This window comes from Pholis gunnellus (genome assembly GCF_910591455.1).
Source record: "Pholis gunnellus genome assembly, chromosome: 11".
Classification (NCBI taxonomy): domain Eukaryota; kingdom Metazoa; phylum Chordata; class Actinopteri; order Perciformes; family Pholidae; genus Pholis; species Pholis gunnellus.
In genome coordinates this window covers 10,226,530-10,238,799 of record NC_136538.1, presented here as the reverse complement: position 1 = coordinate 10,238,799, position 12,270 = coordinate 10,226,530, and the positions used below count along the sequence as shown (strand labels likewise).

Genomic DNA, 12,270 nt, shown 5'->3' with positions numbered 1-12,270 from the left:
GTCTCTAGTGTCTCTTGACCACGTTCCAAAACGCAGAGGTGCAGACGTTTTATTTCACACCCACATCTTCATTATGGCGACAACTTCAAAACCTTGCCCCGAGCATCACGGCTGTTTCTGCACCTGTGGCCCTTGTCCTCCACTATCCTGTCATCGCGGGCACACTGGCGAATGTGTGAGGATGCTGTGCTCGTCTCCGCTCCTATCCTACAGCTATAAAGGCCCGCTTTCAAATCCCCAGTATGTTTCTGCAACGCCGTTGCCTTCTCCTCTCATCCCCCCTTTTACCTCTCTCTTCCTCCCTCTGTTCAGTTCACACTCTCCATCTCTCCCCGCCTCTCACACAGACGAGCAGATGCTTCCCCGAGACAGATTCCATATTAATGACGAGCGACTGTTAATTTCAAATGAGCCTCCGCCGTCTGATCAATGCAGCATTCCCTTCAGCGCAGAGGCTGGATTTGGGGAACCCTTGGCATATGGACAGAAATACACTGAATGGAGTGAGAGGTGGTAAGGACTTACCCTCTGGAGCAGTGGAGGAACACAACAGTCTCTGGCCATGCCATGAGGGGGCGCCCCTCCAAACCTGCAGACAGGAGGACAAAAGTGCAACAACCTGGTTATTACATTTGAACACAGCTTTTTTTTTTTTATGACTAATGTTTCCGTTCTTTTAAGTGTGCTGGGAGCCAATGTGTGACACTCAGCAACATGACACTACCCTTCTCTATGCCATTTACTTCTCTAATTGTTCATTTCCCAAGACTGACTACGGGTTATGTTACAAAATGGCTTCCTCTGTTCCAGTTTCTAGAAATGTTCCAATACCCAGACTGGAGCCACACCCATGAAGCATAGTTTCGACTGCAGCTTCCTGGTCACGGAAAGATTTTACAATGGGATGACGCATAAAAAAAACAACCTCATTGACACACACACACACACACACACTCCTAAATACACCAGTACTGAGAGATAGAAACCACTACTTGGAGGAAACCACCACAGAGGGAGACACAAAAGGAAGTGAAGAAATGCAGCCAGTAGAACAACAGAATAGTTCAGTATGAATTCTCCACTTGTGTAACAGCCTGGAGTGAGGGAGGGAGTGGGTGTATGAGGGAGGGAGGGAGGGGAGGAAGACGAACAGAGGAGCAGAGCTTGGGAAAACCCTCCTTTTTTTTTCTATTGCTATTGTAACCCAGCAGCAGGAGTGTCTGCACGTGTTTCGAATTACAGAGCTCCTCGTGTTTCCTGCCGAGTGGCGATGGAGCCTTTTAAGGCATGAGACGGGGCTGTCAGAACGCCTCACACTTACACGTAACGACGTGGAGCGAGGATGAGAGAGTGCCAGAGGGCCGAAACAGAACTTTGTTGAATTCCTTTTCAGTTATGAGCGCACGCATAAACAAACTCTGCTTCTACCGCACGTCGAAAAAAAGCGTTTCTCTGCCGACCGGTCCTGGTTTGTGACATCGTGGTGCTGTACATCCTGCATATACAGCACATTCTCCTCTGAGTGTAAACATTCATTATTCCCTTCGATTTCCCGAGGCACGGGGCATCTTGTACACCGGTGATGCTTTCAATCAGGCCTGTACCACTGTGGTAATATCAGATTTACCATATGCACACAATCAGATAGCGAGCAAATGGTCGACGTCAGAGAGTCGAGATCGAGGCTTGTACAGGCAGCCAGTGTCTTACTCCATCGATTAAAAGTCAGAGGCTGTCAATCAGGGAGCGTGGCTGCCAATCGCAGCACCTCCACAGGCCGTAGTGGCGATGTGGAGAGGATAAAAGTTTAGACCAACTCAAACAACGACAGACACCGACCACTGTCACTTACTTGGCCCCGTGTAAGCTGTTGTAAAATGTCAATAGTTGACCATTACTGGCATGAATTAGTGATGAGACGCTAACCAGTCTGCTGTCAGCTCTCCACTGCAATGCTACACCGACCATCCTCCATGCAGAGGCTCAGCGGGGGGTCCACAGATGGAGGCCTTGCTGAGTCTTCACTATTTTGGTGTTGCCTTCTTGTTAGACCCCCCCCCTCAAGATAAAATAAAAAACTTCTTCAAATGCGGGGAATGGTGAAAAACAAGTTGAAGAAAAGCGTTTATGAAAATAATCTGCTACCACTGCAGCAGTTCCACTGTAAACCAAGCACCACCACAGAGATCCAAGGGGTGTATGCTCTTGTTTCTGACATCACCAGGCAAAAGATGACAAACGAGAGTGTGTGTGTGTGTGTGTGTGTGTGTGTGTGTGTGTGTGTGTGTGTGTGTGTGTGTGTGTGTGTGTGTGTGTGTTTATGTTTCCTAAATGAGAATGCTGATTGCCGTCCCTCGGCACCAACTGGAGCCCAAGCAGAGATCAGGCTGCTGATCAGATGGCATGCTGAGGAAGGCGTTTTGGCCGGTCTGGAATAACTGCACAGTCTGCAGACAGCAATCCAGCACTGCTTTGCTCATTCGTTAACTTTTCAGCTGCTTGGAAACCCGGCAGGAAAGATCTCACCGAGAACACGACCCACAACGTCCGCGACGCCAACCCCAAGCTCCCCGAATCAGGGCAGTGTCACGCACATAAGGCGTACGTGTACATCCATCTGTGGAGTGACACGAATGTGTGAATGCAATTCTGTGTGTTTGCAGGTGGTGTGTGTGTGTGTGTGTGTGTGTGTGTGTGTGTCCATCCGTCTGTTCACCAGTCTGTTTGTCAGCGGTAGTTGCAGAGCCACTGAGCAAAGCCCCCCCCCCCTCCTCTCCCTCGGCACACAGCCACTGAAATGCTGCCTGAAATATTTAACAGCGTAGCAGCAGTCAATAGCACAGCAACCTTGGAATCAATGTCAAACGGGTACGAGAGGGAGTGGAAGAAAGAAACGGGGCATCGACGACGGCTGGGAAGATGGACAGATGAGCTAGAGGAGAGAAAGAGGTGGGGAGGAGGAGAGAGAATGCGAGGATAAATGGAGCAGCAGCAGGGGAGCGATAGAGATAAACGAAGGCTGGAGTAAAGCGGTGTGAGTCACGAGTGCGCTTGCATTTCTTACCATGCGCTGCATATACTGTACCCTGCAGCACACAATCCCTCCCCACTGAAACGTGACTGTACTGTGCATTTGAAGCGGGCATGGTGGCTACACACACAGAGAGAGAGAGAGAGAGAGAGAGAGAGAGAGAGAGAGAGAGAGAGAGAGAGAGAGAGAGATGGAGGGGATGAAGGGAAACAGAGGAAGGAGACAGAGTGAGTGGGAGATAAAAAAAGAGAAAGACGCGAGTGTGGAGGAGAGGAGCAGTAGACTTGCTGGGAGGGGAGGAGGGTGGGATGGAGGGAGAGGAAGGGGGGGGGGGGGACTGCTGATCACTGCAGTAAAGGAATCCCTCGTCTAGAAAGGGGGGTTGCCCCTCGCTTTCACCCTCCCTCCATATCTGTCCTACTCACACTGAATCCTGATGTGCTGGTTTTGATCTTCTATCAATTCTCATCTGCACTGCGCTTTCACTTCCGCTGCATTTCCTTATATCCCACGTGTGCGTTTTCCTTCAATTAAAAATCTAAATCTACAATTTAAAATCCCGCTTTCAGCGTAGTAAACGCACATCGAGCAGGGACACAATAGATCAGACAGAATATACTGTGGGATGTGAAAATACATTTGATACACGGCTTCTTAGCAGCAGCGCCAGGCTGTGTGCCACATAACGGGTCCTTCCCTGCCCTCAGCGTAACGCAGCAACACATACAAGAGGAACGATATCGATCTACAGTTGAGATTAATCATCCTCATACAGTGCGGCCGTAACGATCTCACAAAGACGTGCCAGGTTTCAGTGGCAAAAAAAACCAACAACAACTCCACACATTCAGTGTATAAAGCTCTTCCTACTATCAATATCTCCCCTGTGTGCAAACGAATCCAGCAACATAATGAAATTCTTGCCTTCAATTTCAGTCAAGATTATGCACGCAGAGAAATGTGCTAATTTGCAAGCCCCTCCTCCTCCTGTTAGCAGAGCCGCTTTGAGTGTGGAATGAAACTAGTGCCAGAAAAATGAAAACTAGATAATCTTAGCAGCTCAGTGACACAATGAATGAAGTCATATTACAATTTTCTATTTGGCAACGCGAACACCCACTCACAGTATTCCCACCCTTTTCACTCAGACGTCTGCCCTGTTAGATTAACTCTTGTAGCCGTTCACTCACACCACCCGTCATGTTACCAGCGTGTCCATTCTAACTGATCCTAAACTGGATGTTACATGTAAAAGTGGATATCTTGGATAAGCTTAGAATGTTTTCATATATTATGAATTGCCAATGTTCGGGCTGTTTGTACTACTGCAACTTGGAGTGGTTGAAGCACGAAACTTCAACCATCTATCCATTTGCTAATTATTCACTCATTGATCCATTACTTTTAAGTAACTATTTTAATTGTTCATTAAGTACTTTAAGCTTTCACTCACTCTCCCAGCACCACATAACTTGTGTTCAGGTGTTACAGCTGACTCAATATATGGATTTATACGTCGTTTCAATCAAATCATAATTTAGATTTTTTTTCAAATGAGTTGAGCCTCAATTAAATTAAATTTTCAATAAATTGTTTGAAATTTCTGTAGCTCAATATCACAAATCCCAAATTTGCCTCAGGGGGCTGTACAAAATACGACATGCTCCGTCCTTGAACCCTCGCATCTGACAAGGAACCCCCCCCCCCCAACACACACACACACACACACACACACACACACACACACACACACACACACACACACACACACACACACACACACACACACACACACACACACACACACACACACACACACGTTTTCAACAATCTTTTTACGTATCACCTGGCAATGGCAGAATTGCCCCCTCGGGTATAAGTAGCCTATATGGTTGTCTTTTAGCTTTGTTCTGAACACAAAATGACACAAAGATCTCTTCTTCCTCGGAACACATCCGTTTTATCTCCAAACACACCACGGGGCAAATCCGGATGCCGAGCATGGCATAAAATGTGTCTGAGTGTGCGACGGACACCAGTGCTGAGGAATATTGTCGTTGACATAATTCCCACTTCACGGTGCCCTTCTGGGGGAGAGGAAACCTCCGCCATTTATCTACACAATGGCTGCTTCCATCTATGTGGTAATGTGCTGTCCTGGGCCGCGCCTACGGGCCAGATAACGCGGGTAGTCATACAAAGTCATTCGGGAAATCCTTCATGGATACTCGTATACACCTCACCCATGTAAATAGAGCGCATGCTGTACACCCATTCTAGGCATCACTGCCCACATTTATCGATATCATCTTTTAATGTTCACAATCTTCTCTTTTATTCAATTCCTTTCACTGGTAGGAGTCGTAACGTCAGGACAGATTTACAATCAAAAGGAGCGGGGATCAATTTCCGAGTGGCCCGGTCCCTTGCCTTTAGTCGTGATAAAGGCGAGGGTCAAGGAGAGATGTGGCGCTCCATCATGCTACCGTGACAGACGGAGCTGGGAAAGGATTGCATGTTCAAGGTGGGGGTCAGTGAGGGCTCACTGTGTGTAGAATATGAATCCAGTCTAGAGGACAGGCCCGACAGGGGCCAGGCAGTGAAAGCAGTTTACAGTATGTCACCAACAATAAGCTGTGAAAACATTCTCAACTCGAAGGACTATTTCATGTTGATTGTTCTACGCAAATGTGGTTTATGAACTATTAAATTGGAAGTACACCGCGTCTGCTGTCTCAGCTGTTGGGAGGAATGTGTGAGGAAGCCGCTCTCTTTTATTAAGCGAGGGAGATGTTTCTTTTGTGTTTCGATCTTTATTACTCTTTTATAGCACAAGAGATTGCTGACTGTGACCATTAAAACTATTATTTCCAGTGATTAGCAGTATTGCTTTATTTTCCAGAAATAATTAAATATCCCTTAAATGATATCAAAGTACCGTTTGTTGGATTAGTATTTACCTTACAGACAAAAGAAGCGGCTTAAAAATGACACATTCTGAATTTTTTTTCAAAAATCTTAGCCGGGACACTAAGGATTTCATGACCACTTAATCTTTAGATCATTTTTTGAGTTCAATTGCTTTAATGTCTAGTTTGTAAAATGTTAGAACATTGTGAACATGTCCACGATAGACGGTGATTAGATAATTATTAAAGTTATCTATTTTCTGTCGACTTACGAACTGATTAATAGACTACTGAAACGGGTGGGATAACCCGCTGGCTCACGTCTTCTTGGGTCTATATTATACGTTACGGTCATATTGTGGCAGTGCAGGCTGATGTGTCCAGGTTTCTATCTCGCTGCTGTGCCGCATGCCACCTCCTCCCTCTGCCCTGCTCCGGAGGCGAGGTCCTGCCCACTCAGCTCCTTGCAGTCCACACTTCCCCACTGTGGGGTTAACAAGTTGAAAAGCACAGCTGCGCCCGTTCAAAGGCGCTCACAATACCCTGCACACACGTACACGCACACGCACACACCCACACTCTCCGTACCCTCAGAAATACAGACAAAAGCACATATACACCTACATGAGGCAGGCACTCAGCAATTGCTACAGAAGAAAGTGGATTTGAGTAGTGTGACAGTAATCTCTCAGTCATTTTTTCCGCCTCAGCGCCGTCGAGTTTATGTAACAAATGAAAAAGGTATTAAGTAATCTCCGCTCACACACACACACACACACACACACACAGGTGACAAAGAGCAGCGTCCCCACAACAAGCCTGTACCAATATGACCTCCCCACTGCAATGCAGAGTTGATAGTGAAAACAACCTTCCCCTAATTTGGCCATTTCAAACATCAAAACCCCCACACCAGCTCCAGCGAGACATAAATAATTCGAACTTAGTCTTTCATTCCATTTCAATAAATTGCCGTTCGGACCCCCAGACATGCTTTGGTTAATTGATACCAGCTCATGGCTTACTTAATCCGTGAGATAACATCTCAGCTGTGGAGAAATCCGTCATTTGACACGTGGGCTACTTCAGCCAGTTGGACCCTCATAGTCCCACCACCACTAAACCCCTCCCTGGGCCCAACAACACTGGAACCTGATGCATTATTAAACAGCAGTGCAGGCTTTCACGCCTGTAGCTCTGCTACTCGAAGGACTCAATCCGGCCGAGGGACTCGGTCTGGCATTTTCTGACTTCCTCGGGTCGCTTTGGAGATGAAAGATGGTGCACAATTTCAAAAACGGTGTTTGCATGCATAATGCATATACATATAGTATGTGTGCCGCGTGTGTGGTCAGTCTGCAGACCCTCTTTGATTGCTCATACACCAGATGGCACTAGCTGCTTGTGTCAGTGTAAATTTCACTGCAGGTCACGCAACACTCAGCCCCTCAAGATGAAGGAACGTCTCCTTGCTCTCCTTTTTGCGAACTTCCTTTATCAGATCTTCCCTTTGAACGTAACCGAGACCCTACAGACACTCATGAACATGCAAATCCAGCCTTTTGCACGATGCATATCTCACTCACTCTACACCGACGATCTTAACAACCCTGATTAAGCCTCAAGAGGGTGAAAAGGTTGCTGCAGCTCCATTGCGTCACACACACCAATCACTGCTGCTGAGTGCTGAATAAGCACTGTTCACCTCTCATCCTCACTTTCTTTCGTTCTCCTCCCACCACCACCACTAGTGTCCTCGCTATCAACCTATTCTTCCCACCATTACAGCGATCCTCTCTGCAATCACACCTCTGAGAGCTGAGCTCCATTTCACACCATTCCCCCATTGTTTTATGGTTGCTTTAAAATCGTAGTGGATGCTAGTGCTACAACGCTTGTTTTGGATTGAGGAATATATAATACCGCCCATTTGTGCTCTCTAATGCAGCACAGTGGTCCTCTGTGACCACGGCGCTGCTCGTTCCTGCTGAAGCTGCTTTAGGCCACAGAGAAACGGCGATATTCTACAGAGCTTTATAGAAATGTTTGGCCTCAGGATAGTCTGTCAAATCGCCATGATATCTAGGTGTGAGGCATAACCGGTCTATTAAAGACGCACAAACCAACAACTTTTCAAAGGATTCCTGTGGCAAAAACATTCGCCTTCAGGATTCAAAGCTCAAGAGTTCAGAGCAGACGCATTAGTACTAGGACATCACCGACTTATCGCTCATCTGGGACGCTGAAGGGTGAAAGATGCTCCACTTTTCCCTCTGCTGCTTCATCTCTTGCCATGCTTTCATAATCCGACCCCCAAGTTATGTTTCGGCAAAAGAGCCACACACACACAAACCTTCTACCTTCATCTGATCTTTGTAAAACAATATAATTATTCTGTTTCTAAACAAGTTTTTAACATCTTGCTGTTGAGGTCACATGTCAGCAACCTAAAACTGTATATTCCAGGTTATTAAGCATTTTTCGTTATTCTGCACTCAATCATTTTTAGTTGATTGATTGATTGATTGATTGATTGATTGATTGGTCAATCGAGAGAAAATCTATTGACAAGAAGTTTGATAATTGCCTAATTGTCTTAAATCATTTATTATGGGTTTTGGGACATTGGTCAAAAAAAAAAACAGCACTTTAGAGATGTCTCCATTACTTTGAGATTACTTTGATACGGAAGACAACTTAAAACATGGGAATTCACAAGTTATGATGTTATGAAAAGTGTCTTTTTTCTTTAAATTCTAAGCAGATTTATGAATGTGCACTGTGAAAGATATAACTTTATCCTCGGAGTAACATAACACATTGAATCTGACTGAGATTTTTGATGCACATTTTTGATGCACATTACAGCAATTGGGCCCTAGCAGCTTTTAATTAATAACCTTCATCCTTTGTTAAAGATAGCAGTAAAAATAGCAATAATAATACCGTTTTCTGGACTACATCCTTTCCATAGTCCTTTATATAAAGTTTTTAAGAGTTCTAAGAATGGCAATCAACAGTGTTCACCTTTCAGTTCATCTTAAGCCTTGTGTATTTGAAAAGAGACAAGCTTTTCAGTTGAGGGACTGGCTAATTAAATGTCAGCTGAGATAAAACATGCGGCTCAACAGTGAAAATGTCAAATTAAAATTTCAAGGCAGCCAGGTCTCTATTAATCTCGATTTATTTGGTCCTTATTACTCTAAGTTTTGTAGTGAGCGATGAGGTGAAGTCAATTGTCTTGTGTTGTTTGACTAATAGGGCGAATCAGTGGTGACTCTGCTTTAGCCGGCGGGCACTGAAACGACTCACACCGTCCGGCTACAGGATGGATGGAAGCAACGGGCAAAATGTATTTGGGAAATTGATAAATCAGGCAATCATCTTGTGTTTGTGTTAACAATTAAAGCAATGGCACAGTTGTTTGTAAAAAATCTCCGTTCATACAAAGACTCATTCATTCCCTCCCTGCACGCTGAGAACCATGAGAGGATCTGGGGTAGTTGTGATAATTTGACAGCAGCTACCATAAATGGTCAAAAAGCAGCTAGGGCTTGTTTTACCAATATTCCCATGATGCAGAGCTGACCTTGGATGTTTGTGAGAGCATGTGAGGTGACATTTAGGGCAGCGTACATTGTCTCACAGACCACTGTGATTTCTTCCTGTAGCTGTTATTTATGGAGCGGGGCCTGGGAATGCTCCTCGTGAGGAACTTTGACAGTGCTCTCCCTACGTCTGCGTCAGTGTCCGACTACATCTGCAGCATAAGCCTCGTGGTCTCATCAGTGAATCCATGGAAAGGACAAGAGCGTCTTGAACACTGAACCCACAGAATTAAAACTCGCCGCCCCCTAGGCCGTGTCAGCGAGTCTGTCCGAGTTTTACTGTGCTGTGGTCCACATGGACATATGGCATGCGGTCATTGCCAGATCTAAAACGAGGCTAGTGAATGCCACTCAGACCCAGACTGGACCAGGGACTGCTGAAGGGGCCGAGGGGAGGCTGCAACACATCCACTGACTCATAGAGAGCAAAGTACAGCTGTCTGCATGTGGACATTTGCTGGAACAAGAGCGACAATGATTTCAATCTTTTTCAAACTAAAATGTTGATTTTCAAGTTCAGCGCTTCAAAGTAAACGCGACAGACACAATTATTTCCCTGCTCAACCCTCTGCTAAGCCTGGAGAAACTGTAGACCACCATTGTCTCCTGCAGCTGCTCCTTTGACCTGAACTGAGCACCGTTTCTGTGTTGGTCAGTCTGTATTTTACATCTGTGCCTCCTCTGAATAATAACCAAAAAAAAAACGTTGCCTTCACAGAGAGAGTATAATAAATACAATTGAACCAGTGGCTGCTAGTTTGAAAATGGAGTGTATAGCGTAGGAGTGTTTCACATTTAGAGCCAAGTGTGCAGCAGTAAATCAATATTTACAGATCTGTGTCACACAGAAGTAGTAAAATGTATTCATAGTACCTGGCTTACAGAGTACAGTAACTCATCTTGACTTCAACTCCAAATACTGACAAATAGATATAAGATAAGAAATAGATAAAAGATATACTTACTAGAGATATACCACATGTACTGAAACTTTTACTTGATAGAGGAGGGTCGCACTCAGGTGTTACTTTATTTCCAAAAATCAAACATTATTATTTTACATCCGTGCCACAAGTTATAAGACAGAAGTCGGAGATTAAAATGTCTCTTGAATAATCTGCGTCTACTTTTTGTCCCATTAGCAACCAAGCTAGCTCAAAGAGCTATTGTGACTGGCTAGCGTTAGCATGATTAGGCTAGCTGGTTGGCAGCTAACTTGCCAGCTACAGGGGTTCACCAGCTAGCCCTAGCAAGCTGTCAACCAGCTTCCAGCACCACCAATTTCAATTGGATGCACTGATGGGACTTTGCTGTACCACTTTTTGAAGAGACTGAGACTTTACTCCTCAGCCCTACTTCACATACAATCATTTCGGTATTGACACGACCGTAAATAATGCTGATTATTGGTGGAAGACTATTCAGAGTATGATCTTCAGAGTATTCTTAGAAAGACAGCAAGTGTAGCATATGTTTCTGTTGGGTCCAGCCCGCTCTCACACAGACTTTGCACAGTGTGCAGAAAGCGGGGGCAGCATCTGTAAACCGCCTCTCAGTCGGCCCACCTGGAGGGCCGGGGAATGAAAGTCACAGCAGTCAAATAGGCAAACAGCCCGTCTTTCAAATCTCAAAGGGTCCTGGGTTAGCATCTCACCCCCTGCTGCCTGCCTGTGATGCGACTTCCCTTCCTCCACGAGCTCTGGGAGCCGCAGCGGAGACAGCACACTGACTCACAGACCACACAAGGGGCGGGAGAAAAAAAGAACCAAAACAATTGAGCAGTGTCTAATTAAGTCAGCCGATATTAATGCCGGATCAGACCGCATGGCTGACGACGATGTTAGAGATCGTCCCCATCCGCTCTCATCACGCCTCAAGCTCTTTCCTCTCATCTCTGCCCTTTCATCTCCCCTAAATGACATCATGACCTTAAATTGAAGTGTGCAAGTCAGCCTCCCTAATGCTCAGACAAAAACACTGTCACCATATCTCTCTGTCCTTGCGCTCACATTCACAATATCTTAATCCTCATAACCAGAATGATCTCTGCTGTGCCGCCTTTCCTCCTCAAACCTCGAATGTGATTTAATTTATCCATCTTTCTCAAGGGCCTGACCCCCACACCACTGCCATTGTTCCCGCCCGTTTCCCCCTCTCCCTCAATGCAGGACACAATCTAGCTCGATTGCTGGCGAATGAGCTCAGGCAAGGGCACCAAAGCATCCCCATCACGGCGCCTCCCACAACGGACTAACTCGCTTCCCATGGCTCTGAGATAATTCAAGTGATTCGGGTACCTTGAAGCGAAACATCTTCCTTTTCTGTACCAGATGTTAATATGCATGCTAAGTTACCCGCCAATGGCTACTATTACGACAAATTAGTGGTTGAACGGCTTCAGTGTAATCAATGCGTTTCTTAGAGCAGTGCCTTACGGCGTCGCCCCTGGCAAGCTGCCAGACGCAGCATGGCTCCGCCTTGATCACTGGTGTTAACCGGAACGTAGAAAGTCCTTTGATGTCAGCCCAATACACCTTTAAACCCGTTGACGCTCCAAAAAACATATCCTTTTTCACCATTTGGTGATATGGATTCAATTTGGGGGGGTTATTTTGTTGTTTGTTTCATCTTGAATTGCAGGTGATGTGATGTCACCCTACAGCAAATATCTTTTGCCCGTCTAAAATATCAGCTGCAAATGTCAGCTTCTCAAATTCAAAAG

The 12,270-nt window shown here is 45.6% G+C and overlaps 1 protein-coding gene across 2 annotated transcripts in view; it reads right to left on the bottom strand.

Moving 5' to 3' along the window:
* The window catches only part of mcu (mitochondrial calcium uniporter), a gene marked incomplete at its 5' end in the record, with an annotated part of 50,239 nt that overhangs the window by 7,942 nt on the left and 30,027 nt on the right, over positions 1-12,270 (bottom strand). For both annotated transcript variants that reach the window (XM_079168974.1, XM_079168975.1), the window contains one exon: positions 526-589. In XM_079168974.1, the coding sequence (XP_079025100.1) occupies positions 526-589 (64 nt within the window). The remainder of the gene's footprint in view (positions 1-525; positions 590-12,270) is intronic.